The sequence below is a fragment of the Benincasa hispida genome, chromosome 11, assembly GCF_009727055.1.
Source record: "Benincasa hispida cultivar B227 chromosome 11, ASM972705v1, whole genome shotgun sequence".
NCBI classification, from domain to species: Eukaryota; Viridiplantae; Streptophyta; class Magnoliopsida; order Cucurbitales; family Cucurbitaceae; genus Benincasa; species Benincasa hispida.
Window position 1 is genome coordinate 76,839,844 of NC_052359.1, and position 22,859 is coordinate 76,862,702.

General features: G+C 33.2%; 1 protein-coding gene across 1 annotated transcript; it reads right to left on the minus strand.

The window, feature by feature from the left end:
- Nucleotides 1-1,307: 1,307 nt before the first annotated feature.
- On the minus strand, nt 1,308-10,801 carry LOC120090865 (uncharacterized WD repeat-containing protein C2A9.03-like). Its single transcript, XM_039048567.1, has 2 exons — nt 10,583-10,801; nt 1,308-1,721 (listed from the first exon to the last, which is right to left on the minus strand). Exons 1-2 carry the CDS (start codon nt 10,799-10,801, stop codon nt 1,308-1,310), a joined length of 633 nt encoding a protein of 210 aa, XP_038904495.1.
- Between the last annotated feature and the right edge of the window lie 12,058 nt (nt 10,802-22,859).

The window sequence follows — 22,859 nt, forward strand, 5'->3', positions numbered from 1 at the left end:
CCACTGATCCCTTAATGAACAAATGTTTTGTGATCCAATCACAAAACAGAGTCCCTCTGATGCCAAATGAGAGCACTACAAGAATTTTGGCCTTTAATGTCGGTTGGAAAAAGTGAAACCGGATGTATAATATCGGTTTTGTTTTGTTTTTAAAATGCATATCTTTAATGTCAATTTTAAACCGACATTCTAGGTATACCTTTAATGTCGGTTTAAAATCGACATTAAAGATCCATTTTTTTTAAAAAAACAAACAAACAAACAAACAAACATTATACATCCAATCTGTCAACTTCCCCCCATTTTTTCATTTCCCTCTCTTCTCTTGAAAAACCCTTCATTTCACCGACTTCCCCTTCAATCTGTCATCACCGATCAACACATTTGTCCGTCAGGAGTCTTTCGCGCAGTCGGTAGCCCTCACAATCGTAGCACAATCGGTAGATTCTCTTCTTCCAATAGATCGACGTTCTTCACATGCATTTGTAGCAGATCTGGCATTCTTCACGCATAGCCATAGCAGATCTGGCGTTCTTCATGCGTAGCCATAGTAGATCTAGTCGTCTTCTTCTAGGAGATCCACCATCCATTCCGTCGAAGCCCAACCGTTCGTTTCGTTGTTAAAGGTATAAGCCCAGCCGTCCATTCAGTTGAAATCGAGCCATCAAAGGTACAAGTCGGTCGTTGTAGCTCAAATCCCTTTCATCGTAGCCCAGTCGGTCATTGTGGCTCAGATTCTTGTTCTTCTAACTCAGATCTATTTCAATCTTCGATCTCTTGGTTAGATCCGTTCAAAGGTGAAATTTTCTTTGTTCCCACTCCATATTTCAATCTTTAATCTTCAAGATACATTTTATCACCCTATTTCATGTCTTAGTGTTCTCTATAAGTACGAAGATAGGCCCGTATTGCAAAGATTAGACACCCCATTACTACTAGAATTAGTACTTAATCTGCTACTTTTCACTTGTTAAGAATCAAAGATGGCCAAGAAATGATCATTCTACCATTAACAGAGCTTTTAGATAATGAGACGTCTTAAAGGAGAAGAAAGTAGACAGTCACCTAGAAGCCATTCATTTTCATTTTCAAATAAATATGTAACATACAAAAAAAAAAAAAAAAAAAAAAAAAAAAAAAAACTCCATCTATGTACAACTTCAAAAATAGTTAGAACCAAGAATTACTTCAAGTCCCTGACATCTTTTTTTGGTAGCTCTGACATAAAAATGATAAAACTTTTTTTTTTTTTCTCTCTACCAAATACTTGTTCAAAACCAGTCTTTTTACCTATTTCTAGAGAGTGACTACAAGAATGAATCAATATATCCATAGGTATGCCTCCTGTTATATTGTAGTAAGCTTGCATAAGTCCTATCCCATATTCCTATGTACAGAGACTCATCATCTGGACTCAATGACACCCTCGAGATCTCTCCAAAGAAATCTATCTCTTGCCTCTTTTTGTAATATACACTCGTGCTATACACATGTACAAAATCTACAGGTTCAGCAACCACCATGAACTGACCATCAGATGAATAACGGATCGATCGAGCAACACTAATATGTCCCTTTAGAACTGCAACGGGTGTTGAGAAATTCCTAACATCCCATACTCGGCATGTCTTGTCTTGATTCCCAGTAGCAAACATGCGACCATCAGAGTGCCAAGCGGAAGCAGATGAGTAATCTCGATGACCAACAACTGTGCCTATAGCCTGAAACACACATTGCAATAACCAAGGTTAATACCTTTTCTTTTCTTTTTTCTTCTTCGTTTTTTATCTTATCCGTGAGAATTCGAGTCGTATTTCTAATGTGCACCTTGCCTCTCCATCTTTTTAAGTTATGTATTTGTTTTTTATGCACTACATATTTAAATATAAAATTTGGCTTTGATTAGTATTTTTAATTTTAATGCTTCAAAAAGTAAGTTAGTTGATATTAATGTTCTTTACCTGATTTTCTGTCGCTGCCTATCTCAATGCCCTTGATGTTGTGCTTTCTCAATGCTTAGTGGTCACCAACACCATCTCATTTCTGCCTCACGCTTTCTTCTTCAAGTTCAGATGTCCGTTTTTCTATAAATCGTAAGAATACTGTATTGTCCCATAAAAGCCAGGGGGTATTTCTTAACTTTGTATTTCAGGTTGTAGAGTCCAATATCTTTACCCATTACTAGAAGTAAGCGTTCACATTCTTCAATAGAGCAATTAAGTTATTTATCATACTGTACAAGTTGAATTCTAAATTATGATTTGGTACACTTCTTCTCAAGATATTTGATTTTAGCTCATTAAGTGTGTCAAATTGCTTTTCCCGGACCTTTTAATTTGTTTCTTGTTAAATAAATTCTAGATAGCCTTAACAAATTGATAATACTCCGTGATTGATTATATAGAATCTATTAAATTAAGTGGAGAGATATTTGTTTAGAACCTAAATAGGTATGTACATCACCTAGTTATTTAAAATTTGATAAATTTATTAAGCACCCAACATTTCTTCAATAAATTTGATAACTTTGTTTATCTCTAAACCCAAGGGTTGGGTGATCCTTTGCTTGGGATATTTTCAGATTCTCTCTTGAAGGTTTTGGGTGTAAGCCTTCCTTTAGAACATTTAGTATTTTAAAAGTCATGTAGTTTCTTAGATTTGATCTTAGGTGGGTGAAGCCTTCCTAAGGATTAATGAGTGATGTAGGAATGGTTTTGTTTTTTTTGGCTTTATTTTTAGTTCGATTACTGTGTTACTATGTAATAACTTTTCTTTATTTTAATATCTTCTATTTTAATTTTTTTATTAGTTACTTGTGGTTAAAATGTTCCACCATAAGTTTAGTTGTTTTCATAGGCTGGTTTCTACCCTATTTATAGGGTCCCTAGGTTGTATTTGAGGTATTATTCAATAAAGATTAGATTAAAAAAAACTCCAAGATTGGTCCTACATTAGTCCAGATTAAAAACAAAAACCCAATATTTAGTTTTGATACTTGAGTTTGCCAGCAACCAATTACAATATTAGTTATTAAGCTTCTTGAATTGTTCTCCTAGGGTGAGCTTGTGCGTGCTTTAGGAGGTGCTATAGCATCAACTTCTCTTCTTGGAGTTTCTCTAGGACATAATTCATTATTTCTTCAAGGTCCAGCATTTGCACCTCCTCCGATCAGGGAGGCCATCTGGTGTGGGAGCACAAATCCAACTACAAAAGAAGGTATTCTATTCTGTTGCTTCTAAGAAGTTTCATAAAATTAACTTGGTATATGTTTAACGTGGAATAGCATTAAAGTTGGTTTATTCTTAATATAGAATAACAATAGTAGCATTATCCTCTGTTGTTACTTGAAATCTTATCATTTTTTCCATTTTTCAAGATGGTAAATCATAATTTGTTTCATAGTCTTGTATTCAAGATTTCAAAATTAGCCCCAAAGAGTCGTGTGTATAAAGTTTTGATAATTAGTACGAAAAATCAATAAAATAAGATATATTAGAACATTATGATTTCAGAAGCAAGCAAGTTGAAGAAACTAATTGTGGAACCTAGGGAATTTTTAATGTGTATTGTCTTGTCTGAACACTCATTTACTTGCAAGTTGGGCTACTTGACTAGACAACAGTTCTGTGTGTAACCTCCTTGCCTAATAGCTCATGTAGTTGAAATTATGAACTCCATTGGCAAACAAGAATGGGACGGGTGCAATTCTCATAAGGAGGTTTGTAGTTTACGGCTCATGGGTACTATTTATTTGTAATTTAGATTTGATTCAAGGTGCTTGAGTTTGTAGGTCGTACTATGGTAGTTCGTTGGTTATTCATGCACTATGGTAGTCTTTGTGACAACTTTTGAGGTTTGAAGTACATTGTGAGCTAAATTTGCTTATTGATGTATGTGTTCTTGATTATTCATTTTTTGGGAATTCTGATAGTTCTGTTGAGAATAAGTGGTTGTGAAATATTTTTGGTAGTGTGTTTCTTTGAATAGGTTCAAGGTAAAATTTTGGTTTTGTTGTGGTAGCATCGTTATGCTGCCGAAAATTTTCCATAATCTTCGTATCTCATATCTAGGTAATCGAGTTTCTCTTCTTCAAGATCTTGAAAAAGAAGATTCTCTCATTTATTCAACTATTGAGTTTTCTTGTTTTGCAGGTGCAACAAAGGAGTAAATATTTGGTATCACAACCTCTTTATACTTTTTCTTGGGGAACTTTAGATCCAAGACATTCACTACAAGAATTTTGCCTTGAATGTAACATTTATGCACATTCCCAATAAACACGGTTAGTTGAATATGAATTCTTATCACATTTTCACTTTTAATCCTTTGTCTTAAACCTTTTTTTTTTTGTGATCCTTTGAACAATAGTGGTCAGATAAAGATGCCTATAAGACACTGTTGAAGCTAGGGGGTTTGTTCAAGAATAATTATGAAGGGATCCATACTTACAAGTGGAGAGGGACAGTAATCTCATAATGTTTGTATTACTTGTAATTTATGTTTTCAAGGCCTGAATTATTGTACGACCTCTTAAATTATAATTTTATAGCAGAATTTGTGGATTAAATGTAATAGATTTACAATTCATACATGAATAATATGTCATAGCCACAACGTTCGATGATGATGTGTCATGTTATACTTATTGACCAAAAAAATGGATTCGGCAACGGAATTTAAAAAAAATGGACAGATTCAGGCTTCAATGTCGGATAAGAATTTAAAAAAAAAACACAGGCTTTAATGTCGGTTGAAAATTTTACTGAAGGTCTTTAATGTCGGTTGCAACTGACATTAAAGACCTTTAATGTCGGTTTAAAACCGACATTAAAGCCTGAATTTCTTCTAGTGGAGGGCGGGATCCCTTGTTCAAGCCCTAGAATCAGCACTTAAGGGAACAATCTCTCTACTATCCCTAAAGTGGGTAGGAGTGAATTCCCTCTTGCACCCTATGTCCCCAGCTATCTATCCAGTCTTACCCCTAATATGGCAGTCATATTGAACCGACGCTGTTGAGCCAACCTTTACCTATGCAAATCTAAGGGCAATCTCAGATAAACAGGAGTTCATAGTTAACTCAAGATTAAGGTCAAGTTATCTAGGTCATCACTTTGAAATAGTCAGTCTTAAACAGTAAACAACGTTATAAAGTAAGAGTGACTCATTTTGTGGTCCGATCTTTTACAAACTCTTTTGCACAAGGAAACCTCCACTCCTCATGTCCAATATGAATGAATTAGGATCACTTCGTTTGTAGCACTTTACAACTCCATGTCACAACTATAGAGCAGGTCGTATCCAATAGTGTTACTAGAATAAGGTACCCAACCTTATCCATGTACTATAGATCATTTTGACTATTTACTCAAACCTGATCCACCTTTATGTCTCCACATAAAGTTCAAGTACTCATCCAATAGTCAAGGGAATTTTAGGTTTATTGGATTTCTGTTCAAGTAATAGATCTATTCAATAACACCTTTATTGAATTTTCAGAATAAGCTCCATTGTTTACATACCACGAGTTTTAGGACATAAAACCCAACAATTGAAACCTGCTGACGATTCCAACTGCAAAAATATGTCAGGGCGTGTACACAACATTCAGTATATCAAACTCCCAATTGCAGATGCATATGGAATTATGTTCATCTCCTCAACTTCTTGAGGTGTCTTAGGATATTGTTCCTTTGACAAATGAATTCCATGCCTGAAAGGTAATAAACATTTCTTGGAATTTTGCATATTATATCTTGACAACATCTTGTCAATATAAGATGCTTGAGATAGTGCCAATGTTCTATTCTTTCGGTTCCAAAAGATCTGTATTCCTAGAACATACTGAGCATCACCCAAATCTTTCATTTGGAACTTTGTTGCTAACCATCTCTTTACGTCAACAAGAAAAATTGTCTCATTCCCAGTGAGCAAGATATCATCAACATATAGAACTAAGAATGCTACAGTTTTGTTGACTATCTTCTTGTATACACAAGGTTCATCAGCATTCTGTTCAACGCCATAAGATTTGATGGCAGTGTCAAATCTTATATTCCAGGATCTGGATGCTTGTTTCAATCCATAAATGGATCGATTAAGCTTATAGACTTTTTGTTCCTATCCTTTTTCGATGAACCCTTTTGGCTGAGACATAAAAATACTTTCATCAAGATAGCCATTCAGAAAAACTTTCTTGACATCCATTTGTCATATCTCATAGTCATAATATGTGGCAATAGCAAGAAGTATTCTTATTGATTTGATCATGGCAACATGAGAAAAAGTTTCTTCATAATCAACTCCTTCTCTTTGGGTAAAATCCTTTGCCATGAGTCTGGCTTTATAGGTCTGTACCTTGCCAGTTTGGTCTCTTTTTCTCTTGTAGATCCATTTAGAACCTATAGGTATTACCCCATGTGGTTGATCTACAAGTTCCTAGATAGAGTTGAAGTATATAGACTCTATTTCATTGTCTATGGCTTTTATCTATTGTTCCCTATCGACATCTTCCATTGCCTTTTTAAAGGTTAATGGATCCTCTAAACCATCATCTTGTATGATGTTTTGAGTTTCTGTTAAACCCATGTAGCATTCAAGTTGTTGAATAACCCTCCTACTACGTCGAGGCATCCACAACTCTTAGGATGGACATGACGGGACAACAACCGTTGTTGTTGAACCAGCTTGATCAATAACTCTTGTTGATCTTTCTGTAGTATGTTTAGACAGTTCTTGCAATATTAGTTGACAGTTCTTGCAATATTAGTTTACTTCGAGGTAGAATATTTTTAATATGATCCTCTTCCAAGAACGTAGCTTTTTTCGATACAAATACTTTATCTTCTTGGGGATCATAAAAGTATCCTCCTTTTGTTTCTATGGGGTATCCTACAAATAGGCATAATTTCAAACGTGTTTCCAAATTCTTAGGATTTTGTACCAACACATGTGTTGGAAAACCCCAAATATAAAAATGACGTAAACTTGCTTTGCGTCCTTTCCACAATTCATACGGTGTTTCTGAAACACTTTTGGATGGAACAACGTTTAGAATATAAACTACAGTATGTACTGCATACCCACGTGATAGCAAAAAAAATAGTTAATACACCTGATGTTAGAGTAAGAAAACATGCAGCGGAAGTATCAAGGATCCATAAGCATTCAAATTCACTAATTTGGCATAAACTAAAGCATGCTCATTTAAATAAGAGGGTTTTAGATCATACCTTTGAAGAACTCTTCAAGAACTTGATCAAACAACAACAGTCTTCACCGAAGATCACCGTGAACCACCTCAAGATCTTTCCCACTATCCTTTTGGAGCTTTAGACCGAGTTTTGGGACTCAAGAACAGCTTGAAGCGATGAAGAACAGAGGAAAGCTCATGGCAGCACACTTCGAAAAACCCTTTCTTCCCACTGAAATTTTCTCTCAAAATTTATGTGTTATGCATGCCTTTAATTCACTCCAATCTTTTATATTTATTGCAGATGAACATGCAAAGAAGAGATATGCATTGCAGCTCATGCTTGGAGTTTTAATGAAGAGGAGGAAGTGGGTTTTGTGTGAGCATGAAGAAGATTATATTGGAAAATCAAGTTTTTCTATTGTGCATGCAAATCGATTTTTCCAATTTTTCTTTAGAACCAAAATCTTGATTTCAAAATTCAATTTTGATTTTAATAACTAAAAAATCATTTTCTAAAATTAATTTCATAAATTAATTTAAAATTTTAATTAATTTATATCTAATATTAAATTAATTTTTGTACAATAATCATCTTCATATATTTAAATCATATTTAAATATATATTCTCAAATTCCGTTTAATTTGAACGTTTCAAATTAATTTCTCAAGCTACTCTAAAGCTTAACCATTTACGAGCTAGTAGGGGGACCTCGCGGACCTATAGATCATGGGCTCCAACGATTCGAGATTAATCGGCTAAACTCATTAGTCCGATCTAACCCCCTATTCGTTAACTAATGGGACACTCCACTATAGCCCATAGTTGAATTCTCCTCACTGTAGATATATTATGTCCACTTTATAAGCATAATTTGTAAATCGATCCTTCACAGGTTGTTCGTAATCACAGCTAGGTCAAAATTACTATTTTATCCCTGTGAATACATCTTGTTCCTTAAGTTCTTACTGACCCTCTAATGAACAATTCTGATTCATAATCTCTATGAATCAAATTCTTTCTCCATCTTGAGAAGGCGAGGTACCGATTGTTCAAGACCTGGAATCAGTACTTAAGAGAACAACCTATCTGCTAACCCTAAATTGGGTAGTAGTGAATTCCATGTTGCAAGGCTATGTCCCCAGCTATTCATCCGATCTTATCCCCAAAATGTGAAGCTTATTGAGCAGTGCTGTTGGATGGCTCTCACGGTTTGCAGATCAAAAGATAATCCCAAACAAACAGGAGTTCATAGCTAGCTCAGGATTAAGATCGAGCTAACCTAGGTTATTTGATAAATGAAATAGTCAGTTTTAATAATAAACGGTCGTTATAGAGAAAAGTGACTATTTTCATGGTCCAGTCTATATGTAAACTCATTGCATAGGATGCCTCCACTCATAAGTCTCAACATGAACGATTTGTGGATCACATTGTTTGTAGCACTTTACAACTTCTTGTAACAACTATAGAGTGAACCGCATCCAATAGTGTTACTAAGATGAGATACCCAATTTCATCCATATACTTATTAGACCATTTAGGCTATAGACTGTCAACTTGATCCTATTTATGTTACTACATAAAGTTACAGTATTCAGACTATAGCCAAGGATATGTTTATTGGAGTTTCATGATAAGATGCAAAATTAACAAATCATTATTATTGATAAATAGAATATTTAACACGAACTGCGAGTTCTAGGACATTCCCAACACCTGAGACACTTGATACCCTTGATACATTATTAATATACACTTGATACACTATAAGTATATGCTTGATACATTTAATACATTGCTGATACACATTTGATATACTTGATATACTTGATATGCTATTGATACACAGTTGAAAATGAATAATTATTTAAGTATTTTTTTTAAAAAAATCATAAAAATGATTTTATTAAAAAATACTGTTACTCTAGTTATTCCAAACACGAGCAAAACAACACCATTTAAAAAGGGAAAAAACTACAAAGGAGATAAAAAAATATATATATAGCAAATACAAAAATTAAAGTAAGTAATAACTCATATCAATGGAAAAAGATGCAAAAGATGCAAAAAGAATACAAATCAATGGAAAAAAATACACAACTGATATACTTTAAATGTGATATATTAGTTGACTGATATACCAAAAGATGTAAGTTTGTTAAAAGACATGCCCCTAATTATATATTTTAGAATTGCCCCATTACAAATTCCCTTTAAGTTATATAGTTAAAATGTTAAAAAAATAAGTATAAAATTTCCCATATTTGAACTAACTTTCTTTTTGGATGCTACTGTTATTATCTACTCTATGTGGGTAAGTAGATTGACCCTCTAATCACAATACAATTTTTATGCTAGTTTTATTTTTTTATTTTTTAATTATTTTTATAATATGTAGACTCGATGATTGAAACTCATATCTTATTATTGATAATCCTAATCAAAGTTCAACTAACATTTTAAATTACGAAATGTAAAAAACTGTCAAAATGTCACTATTTTTCCTTTGACAATAAAATATCACTAGTGTGTTAATATTTAACTGAATAATCAATAGTAATGTGAAGAGTGAGTCCAATTTGATTATCTTTGATATATTGTATACTTGTGTGTATATATTCATGTGATAAATGGATCTACTTTCAAATTTGTAATAAAAAATGTAAACTAATTATCAAGAGGAACATGTCCAATTCATTTGCATCTGAAAATTATGTTAAACTAATTATCAAGAGGAACATGTCCAATTCATTTGCACCTGAAAATTATATTGTATCGTTGTCGTTACTATTATGAATAGTATTAACAATTGTTACTATTTTAGAGGAAAAATTATGAATTTTAACACTTTAAATGTTATTTGTTAAAGTTTGACTCTTGAAATAACAATAAATGTGATAAAATTCATAATTCTAAATAAATGTAATCAAAAGAAATCTAGTTGGATTCGTGATTTATACTCATTATAATTCATCCATCCATCAAATTAAATCACGTTACACCCATTTTCATTACGGTGAGCTAAATGTGTCCTTACTTTCCAAAAGCTAGAATATTCATTTGCTAATTTATATATATATATTTAATAGTTTGATTTTATAATTTTTTCGATCCAAACTCGACATTTGGTGAACAAGAACAACATTTAAAAAAAAGTAAAACAAAAATTAAAAATAAAAAATAAAAAATAAAAATTAGAAACTAGAACATTTCTTCGTACATTTTGCAGAGTATAGCATTGAGATAATTGCGCTTTGTTTCACCGTTATCTTTACAGAGAGAAGCCGAGATCGAGAATTACACAAACAAGAAGAAGCAAAAGAAGAAGGAAGCAAAATCCAGTAGCAATTCGAAATTGAAATTAGGGCCAAACCAAATCAACACAAACCCTGGATTCCTTGAGAAACTCATCGATTACAGTCTCATCGGCACAGATTCGGCTCTTATTGCTGTAACAGCGCTCACTCGGCAGCAGCGACTTTCCGGCTACAGAAGAAGACGTCCGCGGCGGCGACGGCGGCGGCGGAAGAGGAATAGTGAGCCAGTAGTCGGGATTGGTGTTGTGGTGACGGAGGAGTTCGGAGAGGAGAAGAACGAGAGACGCCATTAATGGAAATGGAAAGAAGGATTTGAAAATTGGAAGATGTGAAGGAATCAAGGAAATTAGTTGGAACTGAATGAGAGAGATGGAAGAGTAGGGGAGATTTATTAACAAGGAAACAGATGAGAGGGGGAAGGGGAATTTAATGCCATTGTTGCCCACCGATTCTGATTTTAATTTTGGGTTTTATTTTTATTTTTTTCCATTTTTAAGAGTTTTTAATTTTCCTATGGGTTTATGATCATAAACAATGGCCGCCTCCCGCTGTTTATTACTTTAGTTTTCTCCGCCGGTATTTTTTGTTTTCTTTTTAAGAGAAAAATAAAATAATTGAATTCAACGTTGACGGTCGTATATACTTCTTAACACTACAATCAACTACATTTTAATCTAAATCAACCTATTTGAACTGACATAATATTTGTATTATTAATTATTACTATCGACTCTATTTACTCACTCTCACGTTGGCATAATTTTTTTTATATATATAAAAAATTGAGTGGTCTATTGTGAACAAACGGAGTATATTCTATAGAAAATTTCTAGTTCGATATGTTCTACATAAAATGTGATTTTTTTAAATATTAATGTGGTATGTATTCCTTCCACTCATATTTGACTTGTTATTTGATGATATATTATTTTAATTTATGCGTTCTACACAATTCTTCAATACTAGCTTCTTTTATGGCAAGGAATAATTAGGTAACAAGGAAAAAAAACTAGGTTAAATTACAAAAATGGTCCATACTGTTTTGGGTAGAGATGTTCAAATAATTCGATTCGGACTACCCAACCCAAAATGTAAGAATTGGGTTGGGTTAGTTTTGTTCTTGGGTTGGGTTGGGTTAGTTTTGTTCTTGGGTTGGGTTAGATTGTTGGGTCGTTGGTTGGCTAAAAAATATTTGGGTTGACCCAGCTCAACCCGAATTATATATATATATATATTTAAAGTTTGATTACTTTGTATAGATTAATTTGCGACTTTTTAATATTTTTCTTTTAAAATTGTTATGATATTTGTTTTTGTTTAAAATTTGCATTAAATAACATAGATATTTGGTATTTAGCATTTGAATTTTATAAGATTTTAGTTATTAGTCATATGTTGTAATATAAGTTTACATATTTTTAATTAAAAAGAAAAATTAAGTTGTAACCCAATAGTCCAACCCAAATCAATCTCAATTTTAAGTCTTTTGAATTTCCAACTCAACCAACCCGAATTTTTCTGGTTGGTCAAAAAAACACCATCAACCCAACCTAATTCAACTCATGTACACTCCTAGTTTAAGGAAGTTAGAATTTAGTCTCTATATTCTTTTAAAAGTTAGAATTTAATCCTCTATGATTAGATAAAACCTCATAAATAATCTTTATGGTGTGATAAAATCTTCCAAGTGACTATTTAATTATAAGGGGTTTATCAAATCAAATCGATTAAATTTTAATGATGAACAATAAAGATTAAATTCTAACTTTCATCCAATCATAAGGATCAAATTTGTAATTTAACCTTTTTGACACTACTATAGTATTAGATATTTTTCAATAAAATGTTTAAGTCCACTTAATAATCAATTTGATATTGTTTGATAACTCTTTGGTTTCTAATTTTTTTGAAAAATTAATCTTATAAATACTATTCCAACCTATAAATTTACTTTGTTTTGCTATTGATTTTCTAACCATGATTTCAAAAAAAAAAAAAAAAAAAAAGCCAAGAAAAAAACTTTTAAAATGTTTTTTGTTTTTCAGACTTTGACTAAAAATATAAATATTGAATTTAAAAAATAGGGAAACAATGATCATAAACTTGACGAGAAATAAACATAAATAAAAAAATGTAACCAAAAATGGTTTTGATTTTTTTTTTTTTTAATTTTAAAAATTAAGATCTGTTTGGTAACAATTTAGTTTTTAGTTTTAGTTTTTAAAAATTAAGTATATTTCATCTCCATTACTTACAATGATTTTTATAGCCAAATTTAAAAAATAAAAACAACTTTTTGAAAGCTACTTTTTTTAGTTCTCAAGTTTTGACTTGGTTTTTTAAACTATTGGTGAAAGGTAGATAATAAAAAAAAGAAATTTGGAGGTAGAAATTATATCCATAGGCTTAATTTTTTAAAACAAAAACAAAAAACAAAATTGTTACCAAACGGGGACTAAACAATCATTACTTCTCCCGTAGTTTTCTATATTTCGTTAACCACTTTCTACTAATGCTTTTAGAATTCTAAATCTTACTTTGAAAAAGTTACATTTTTTAGTCATTGAGCTTTAAAGAATATGTGTGCTTGGTTTATGAGTATTTAAAATGTACCCTTTTATTCCTCAAGTTTTTCAGAATATGTGCATTTAGTTCATAAGTTTTCGAAATATACCTTTTTAGTTCATGAATTTTAAGGTTTAAAAGGTCACTATATAAGTTTTTTTTTATTATTATTATCATAAATTAGAAAAAGAACTTTAAAAACTTAATCCTCTCTAAAATTATTTTTTAAACCTATGTTTCTAATTCTAAATGTCATGTAATTATTTAAAATAATAAAAAAATTACTTTAAGGACCTTTTAAACCAACTCTTAAATATTTGAAGATTAAAAATATATATTTTAAAAATTTATGGACCAAATGTAGTTATTTTAAAGAATTTAGATATAAAAAGGATATGTTTTGTAAAATTAAGGACCAAATATACCTATTCTTCAAAATTTAAGGATAAAAAAGTAGTTATTTTATTTTATTTTTAATGTATTAAAATATTTTGATTAACTAGGTTAAAAGAATTAAAGAATTTGAATTTAGTCAGGAAGCATGTTTTTTAGGAAATTTTTAATGAATGCCTCCTAGTTAGTTTACTTTCTTCAATATATTTTGAGTAGACTTCTATTATCCAACTATTTTTTTTTATAGGATCGAATACCAATTAAGGCTTTTTGAACTCTTATTATATTAGATAATATGGGATTTCATTTCAAAACCAATTGACAATCATCAGAAGTATTACTCCATCTATCTTATAAGAAATGTGAGGTCCCGTAATTTTTTCAAGGTAGATCCTCAACAATTTCTAATAAGTTTTTCTTTCAAATCGAAGGGAACTAGAGACGATTTTTTTTCCATCTAAATTATATATTCTTTTTAATAATTGATTTGGTATCAACAATATGATTTTTTTTACTCTCTTTGTTTCTTTCTTCACGTTCTTATTTATGTTTTTTATACCAATATTTAATTGTTGTTATAAATTTGTTTTGATCCAATTATTTTTGTTTTTTTGGGGTTTATTTGAATTTAAAATCTTTTTTGTTGTTAATTTTTATTTGACAATAATTATGACATTTGTAAGTTTTAAGTGAAAAAGTTGATTTTGTAGTAGTCAAAATATGCTTTCGGTTGTGAACTTAAGGAACACAACGGGAACACAGATACCAATAAAATATAATATAATAATAAAATAAATAAATATTAAAATAAATTAAACATAATATATAAATAAATAAAATAAAACAAATTAACAAAATATGAAATAAGATTTTTTTCTAAAATCTCAACTTTTTCAAATTTTCATAGATTTTATTCAATATGTGTCTTTCAAAATACACCAAATGCACCTATTTATAGGTAATTTGGCAAGTAGAGGTGGATTACATTAACACTAAGAATGAGTATTTACAAGACACGTGGTTATATACATGGAGTGCAGAGGGAGTGATATTTGGCTTTTTTATACTAAAAATAGGTACCTATTTTACACATAATTTGTGATATTTATAATATATTGGAAACGACAAGACCCTCAGAACGACGAATAGTAAACGGTCAAGGCACGACGGTCAAGCAAAGAGCAACAACTTACAAAACAGAAACTCGTTATAGGCTGAGTCACGGAGCTTGCTCTCTTTAAAACGTTTCGTGGCTCTGCATAAGTGTGCAAGCAGGTCTGAAGATTTGTCATGTCGTCCCCAGGATAAAACAACTAAAAGAAACCCGATCGAAGATGCACCGTTATCGACCGGTCGGAACACACACCCTTTCTAAACCCATTGCTCGGAAAACTAAAATGGAAGAGTTAGGAGAGGAAAAATGGATTGAAGTGAAAAATGAATTGTATTTTCGAATTGTTGAAGGCCACGCCTTTTATAAACCTTCAGTGTGGAACGGTAGGAAGCGAAAAAGGCAGTGAAACTCAGAACATTCGCGGACGAAACGTTTGCATGCGGACGAAAGCGAATGAAGCGGACGAAGAGGAATGGGGAGGACCTTTTCCTTCGGTGAAAAGAAAGAATAAATAAATAAATAAATAAATTAAATAATAATATTTTTATTAAAAATTAATAATCACATATACGCGCACCTCGCCTCGCCATGCCTGACCGACCGGATGGCGGTGTGCTTTTGGGACACCTGCCGAATCCACATTGGTCTATCTTCTCACTCCCTTTAAAACATGGATACCCCTTGGGGCCCAAACCCAAAACTCAAGATTTGAGTACATAAGGGAGGCTTCCAATACCAAAATTTTCAATGTGGGATTCTCCAACCAAAAGGTTGGTTCCCTCTTATTTTGAAAGTTAAAATTTCACCCAACAATCCCCACTTGGAAATTTAATAAAAAAAGAAATAGAGAAAAGATTTTTATCGAGCAGTTTCAGTCTAAGTAAAGGTGTCTTATGACTTGAACCTTTACATAGTGTAGATGATTCTTAATATACTAGAGTCACCCTTGGTTTTGAACTCTATCTCTAACAGCATCTCACACAGAGTGTTATTAAAGGTGTAGTACGAAAACCCGTGCTTTTAGGCCTAGCACGTGTATCCCGATTTAGTGAATGCTCTAGAGAGTTTGCCTAAAAACTCCATAGGAAGCAGCCCTCACTTCCACATTCACACAGGTGGGTCTATCAAGAGTACTCTTGTAGCTAGGTACCTCACTTATCATCAAGTATAGATCTCATTAAGAACTGAGTTCAACCTTTCTTACGCTTTAGGATATCATGCTCAGACTATGTGTCATAGGAATGGAACTTTGTGTTTGGTTTAGCATGATTCACTATATATCACTCGTGATCAATTATTACCCGTTGAACCTATTTCTTGGGATATCCAGTCTACAGGTTGGGTTTTCCTTACCGTGATTCATCTTTCTATAGGCATGAGTCCCATCCTTTCTGAGTTTCTGAAAACCTTTTCTCTGGCTAGTCCTTTTGTCAAAGGATCTGCCAGATTTTTATTAGTCCGTATGTGATACACTTTAACTGTACCAGTAGTGGAAAACTCTCTAATGGTACTGTGCTTACGACGTATTTGACGTCTCTTTTTGTTGTAGTAACGGTTCTGAACTTTTGCGATTGCTGCAGTACTATCGCAATTGATCACTATGGCTGATACTGACTTTTCCTATAATGGAATCTCTGATAGCAGACTTCTAAGCCAACCTACTTCTTCACTAGCTGTCGCTAGTGCTATCATTTCTGATTCCATAATAGATTGGGCTAAAATAGTCTGTTTCTTAGACTTCCAAGAGACAGTTCTGCCAGTTATATTAAAGATATAGCCACTTGTAGCCTTTAAATCATCTGAAAGAGAGTTCCAATCAGCATCGTTGAACCCTTCCAAGACAGTGGAAAATTTTTGATAATGTAATCCTAGGTTTTGGGTTTTTTTTCAAGTATCTCATTATCCTTTCTATAGTATTCCAATGCTCTTTACTAGGTCTGCTTGTAAACCTGCAAAGTAATCCTACAGCATAAACTATATCAGGGCCTAGTACAGTTAGCAACGTATCTAAGACTGCCTATGATGCTTGCATACTCAGATTGATTAACACTATCACCAGTGTTCTTGAACAACTTGACACTAGGGTCATAAGAAGTACAGGCTGGTTTACACTCGAAGTAATTATATTTCTTTTAGAATCTTTTCTATATAGTGAGATTGATCCAAAGAAATTCCCTTTTCAAACCTATTTACTTTTATGTCTAAGATTACACTAGCTTCTCCTAAGTCTTTCATGTCGAAGTTTGCACTCAATAATTATTTTACATCATTTATGACGTGCAAGTTCGACCCAAAGATCAATAAATCATCTACATATAGATACAAGATAATGCAGAGGTTATTATCAAACTTATAGTAGATGCATTTGTCACTTTCATTGACCTTGAAACCTTTAGATCAGATAAGGTTGTCAAATTTTTCATGTCATTGCTTAGGAGCTTGTTTTAGTCCATAGAGAGATTTGTCTAATTTACACATCTTTCTTTGTTGACCATGGATAACAAAACCCTCAAGTTGTTCCATGTAAATCTATTCTTCAAGTTCACCATTTAGGAAAGCGGTCTTTACATCCATCTGATGTACTACGAGGTTATAAAGGGCACCGAGAGAGAACATGACACGGATTGAGGTAATTCTAGTGACAGGGGAGAAGGTGTCAAAGAAATCTACGTTTTCTCTTTGCCTAAAGTCATTTGTTACTAAACTAGCTTTAAATTTGTTGACAATCCCATCAGGTCTAAGTTTCCTCCTTAAGATCCATTTGCACCCTATTGCCTTATAGCGTAGGGGTAGGTCTACTAAGTGCCAAGTCCTATTTGACTCAAGTGAGTCCATCTCATAATTTATGGCTTCTTGCCATAGGTTGGCATCTACTGAGGACAGGGTAGCTCTCAGATTTAGGGTCTTCTTCTACATTGTAGGTCAGAAAGTCATTTTCAAAACCTTTGGCGGTTCTAACTATTTCGCTTCTTCTAGGTTCTGGGTCAGTTTCCTCTTTAGGGTTAGGATTTCCTACTAGGATTAGACCACTTGATCCAAAGCCCCCACTATTCCTTGATTTAAAAGGAAATATGTCTTCAAAGAAGTCAAAATCATTTGACTCAATGATCACTCGGTTCACTAGATCATAGAACCTGTAGGCTTTACTATTTAAGGCATAACCTATAAAGACACACTCGTAAGATCTACTAACCAACTTTCTCCTTTTTGGGTCTGGAATCCTTACAAAGGCTAGACAACCCCATTTTCTAAAGTAGGACAGATTTGGTTTCTTATTCTTGAGAATTTCGTAAGGTGAAGCTTTGTTTTTAGACTTTGGGATTCTATTTAGGACATAACACACGGTAAGGATGATTTCACCCTACCAATTAAACGCGACTCCTGAACTAAGTAAAATAGCAACTACTAGCTCAGCTAAAGTTCTCGGCTTTTCCATTCATTTCAAGAGAATAAGGTGCGATCTTTTTGCGTATTATTCCATGTGAGTTAAAGAACTCATTAAAACTGTCCGAGTCGTACTCGGTTCCCCTATCACTACGAAGTATTTTAACCTTTTTATTAATCTGATTCTCTATTTCAGAAACAAAAAGTTTGAAGGCATAAAAAACATCACTTTTGTTTTTCAGAAAGTATATAAAAGTAAAATCAGAGCAGTCGTCAATAAAGGTAATGAAATATCTTTTACTGTTCCTAATCAAGATGCCATCAAAATCATATACATCAGAATGAATCAAATCTTGAGGCAGAGAATTCCTAAGTATATATTTATGCGGAGTTTTAGTAATTTTAGCCTAACTACAATACTCACATTTATCAAAATCATTCATGGATAACTTAGGTAGCATTTCCAGCCTAATCATGTTACTAATTAAGTACTTATTCACATGACAGAGTCTAACATGCCAAATATTCATAGAACACAACATATACACAGAAGATTTCATTTTATTAAGGTCTAAATTTAATTTGAACATTCTGTCAGTTGCATATCATTTCCCTACAAATACATTATTTTTAGTAAGGGTATATAGGTCTGCCCATATAGTTTGAGTAAACCCGGCTTTGTTGAGGAGATAGCCTGAAACCAAATTCTTTCTTATCTCCGGAGTGTGCAGAACGTCCTTCAACGTGAGGGTCTTCCCAGAGGTAAACTTCAGTTCCCCTTCGCCGGTTCTAGCAACTTTCATGGAGTGGTGATCTCCCAACAAAATATTTTTATCATTAGTTTCAGTATAAGTTTTAAATAGACTAAGATCGTGACAGATATGGCTCATAGAACCAGTGTCTATCTATCACCCTTTACAACCACCGATCACATTTACTTCTGTGATCATGGCGACTAATGGTTCTTCTATCAGGTTCGCCTGACTAGTAGGACGATGCTTGTTCCTACAGTTTCTAGCCATGTGCCTAGGTTTATTACAATTAAAGCAGAGGAACTGTACCATTTCTCCTGAAAGAGGCTTCTATTTTTTCTGATGGTTCTGATTGCTGGAGCCACGGTTCTGACTTTTCCTCTTTGTCCCTTTAGATTTTTTGTCAGGTTTTACCACGACAGAGGCAGGTTTCCCAGGTACTACATTCACCTCCTTCTTCTGGTCCTGATTCCGAGCTTCCTCCTCGATCCTTAGTCGGGTTATAAGACTCTCCAAGGAGAACTCCTTGGTCTTATACCTCAAGGTGTTCTTAAAGTCCTTCCACAAAGGGGGCAGTTTATCAATAATAACAACAACGTAGAATTGTTCATCTAGAGGCATACCTTTAGTAATTATCACGTGGGCTATCTTCTAGAGTTCATGGGATTGAGCCTCCACAAATTTGTCATCCGTCATCTGGAACTTGAGATAATGGCTAACAGTATATTTCTTCAACTCGACCTCCTTGGTGTCGTACTTCTTTTGCAGGGCATCCCAGACCTCATTCGCTGTCTTCATTGTACTGTGGTAGTCATACAGATCATCAGTCAAACAATTTAAAATAAAATTCTTACAAAGAAAGTCTTTCTTCTCCTAGTCAGCAGCTCATTTTATTTGTTGTTTAGTTGGTTCTTCTAAAGGGATGATCGGCTTAACTTTGGTACAAGTTTCAACATCTTTCTTGACGGTGAGAAAGAACAACATGTTTTGCTTCCACCGCTTTAAGTTTACTCCTTCGAACCGGAATGGACGGTTGAGGTCAGATATCATAATGTCATTGTTGCTACTGAGGGCCATTGATGATGTGGCGGAGACGTCTTAAAATTGTTGGAAACGGCAAGACCCTCAGAACTATGAACAGTAAATGGTCAAGGCACGACGGTCAAGCAAAGAACAACAACTTGCAAAATAGAAACTCGTAATAGGCTGAGTGGCAGAGCTCGCTCTCTTTAAGACGTTTTACAACTCTGCCCAAGTGTGCAAGTAAGTCTGAAGATTTGCCATGTCTTCCCTAGGATACAACAGCCAAAAGAAACCTAATCGAAAATGCACCGTTACCGACTGGCCGGAACACACACCCTTTATAAACCTACTGCTTAGAAAACTAAAATGGAAGAGTTAGGAGAGGAAAAATGGAATGAAGTGAAAAATGAATTGTGTTTTCCAATAGTTGAAGGCCACGCTTTTTATAGGCCTTCAGCGTGGAACGGTAGGGAGCGAAAAAGGCGGTGAACTTTAGAACGTGCATGGACAAAACGCTTGCACGCGGAAGAAGCAGAATGGGGAGGACCTTTATTAAAAATTAATAATCACACACACGCGCCTCGCCTGACCGACCGGACGGACGACAACGCGTGTGTGAGATGTCTACTGAACCCACATTGGTTTATCTCCTTACTCCCTCCAAAACATGGGTACCCCTTGGGGCCCAAACCCAAAACTCAAGATTGGAGTACATAAGGGAGGCTTCCAATACCAAATTTTTTAATGTGGGATTCTCCAACCAAAAGGTTGGTTCCCTCTTGTTTTGAAAATTAAATTTTCACCAACATAATATTCCCCCTTAGATACTCATTATATATATATGAAATATATCTCATTAAAACTTTATAAGGAAAAAATCCATTGGGAAAAAAATCCTAGTGAAGGAAAAAAATTACATATTTCATTAATCCAATACTCTTAAAAAGAATATAGTATATTTACTCCCTCTTATGGAAACATCATTTGAGATCTCTATGTCACCGCATTCCAATATTATGCACCAATTTCTCAAAGTTTGTGATTGGTAATGATTTTATAAATAAGGCTGCTAGGTTATCCTTCGAACAAATTTGTTGTACAATAATGTCACCATTTTCTTCAAGATCACGAATGTAGAAAAGCTTCGTTGAAATATGCTTTGTTTTATCTTCTTTGATATGTCCTCCTTTGATTTGGGATATACATGTTTTGTTGTCTTAATATAATATCGTTAGAAAATTTTTACTAGAAGACAAACCACATCTTCCACGAATGTGCTGAGTCATTGATTTTAGCCATACGCATTCTCATGGTCTATTTCACTAACCACCACGATACAACAGTTCCTCCATATGTGATAGATAACTTGTTTGAGATCTAGCTTTGTGTGGATCAGATAAATGTCTAGAATCTGCATAACCAACAAGATCAAAATTCGAAAAAGAAACTCATATCAATCATTCCTTGGAGATAACGGAGTATATGCTCAATTTCATTCCAATATCTTTATTGGAGAAGAACTATATCTTACTAATAAATTTATTGAAAATGCAATATATGGTCTTGTATTATTAGCAAGATACATAAGTGTACCAATTGCACTAAGATATGGTATTTCAGAACCAAGAAGTTCTTCATTATCATCTTGAGGTCGAAATATATCTTTCTTCACATCTAGTGAACAAACATCCATTGGAATGTTTAATGGATGTGCTTTGTCCATATAGAACTTTTTCAAAACTTTTTCTGTATAAGTTGACTGATGAACAAATATCTCATCTACTAAATTCTCAATTTGCAAGCCAAAATAAAAAAATTTTCGAGATCTTTCATCTCAAATTCTTTCTTAAGATATTCTATTGCCTTTGAAAGCTCTTCAGAAGTTTCAATTATATTTAAATCATCAACATATACAGTTATAATATCCTGTTTATGATTTCTTTATAAAAACACACGGACATATTAGATTATTTTGATATCATTCTTTCAATAAATATCCACTCAGGCGATTGTGCCACATTCGTTTGATTGTTTCAATCCAAATAATGATCTTTGTAATTCTATTGAATACAATCTCCAGGAATTTGATTTATATGTTTTAGGTACCTTAAATCCTTTTGGGATTCTCATATAAATATCATTATCAAGAGATCCATATAAATATGTTGTGACTACATCCATAAGATGCATGTCCAAATTTTCATACACAGTCAGATCAGCTAAATATCTTAATGTAATTGCATCCACCACAGGAGAATACGTCTCCTCGTAATCCATACTAGATCTTTGTGAAAAACCCTGTGCAACTAGTCTTGCTTAATATCTTGTGACCATATATTATTTTCATTTTTTTCTCACAAATACCCATTTGTATCCCACAGGTTAGATGCCTTTTGGTATTCAGGCTACTGGTCCAAAAACCTGACGTTTTGAAAGTGAGTTTAATTCTGCCTCGATTGCTTTTTTCTACTGAAGCCAATCTTTTCTATGTCGACATTCTTCAACAAATTTTGGTTCTGGATCCTTACTTTCAAATATAATATCAATAGCAACATTATATGTAAAAATGTTGTCAATAACTACATTAGTTCAGTTCCATCTTTTTCCTATCATGACATAACTTATTGAAATCTCATCATTATCTTTAGGTATTTCATATACCTCACTAGTCATGTCATGAATTTCTTCATGGGTACTTACATCCTCAACCAAGTCTTGTTGACTATTAATTATTTTTCTTTTTTGAGGATTTTTTTTAGAACCCACTAGTCTACCGTGCTTTTAGTGTGTTCCAAACTCATTAGTGACAACTTGCTGTGTTGGGATATCAATTTTCGATGGAATATTGACAACTGGTATATGTGATTTTGTTACTTTTTTTGCATCTATAAATGCATCTGGTAATTGATTTGCTATATTTTTAAATTAATTATCTTCTGAACTTTAAGTTCACATTAATCTGTACAGGGATCTAAATGGGACAATAAAGATGCGTTCTATGTAATTTATTTTTCCAACATTTTAATTTCTACCACTAATGTTGGAAAATTTGTCTTATTAAAATGACAACCGCAAATTATGCAACACCTGTCAGGGGTTCAAGATATTTAATAATTG

Coding starts and splice junctions, on each gene's coding strand:
- LOC120090865 (XM_039048567.1), bottom strand. CDS start 10,801: ATGGCGTCTCTCGTTCTTCTCCTCTCCGAACTCCTCCGTCACCACAAC. Junction 1,722..10,582: donor AGTTTCTCAAGGAATCCAGG/GTTTGTGTTGAT, acceptor TGTGTGTTTCAG/GCTATAGGCACAGTTGTTGG.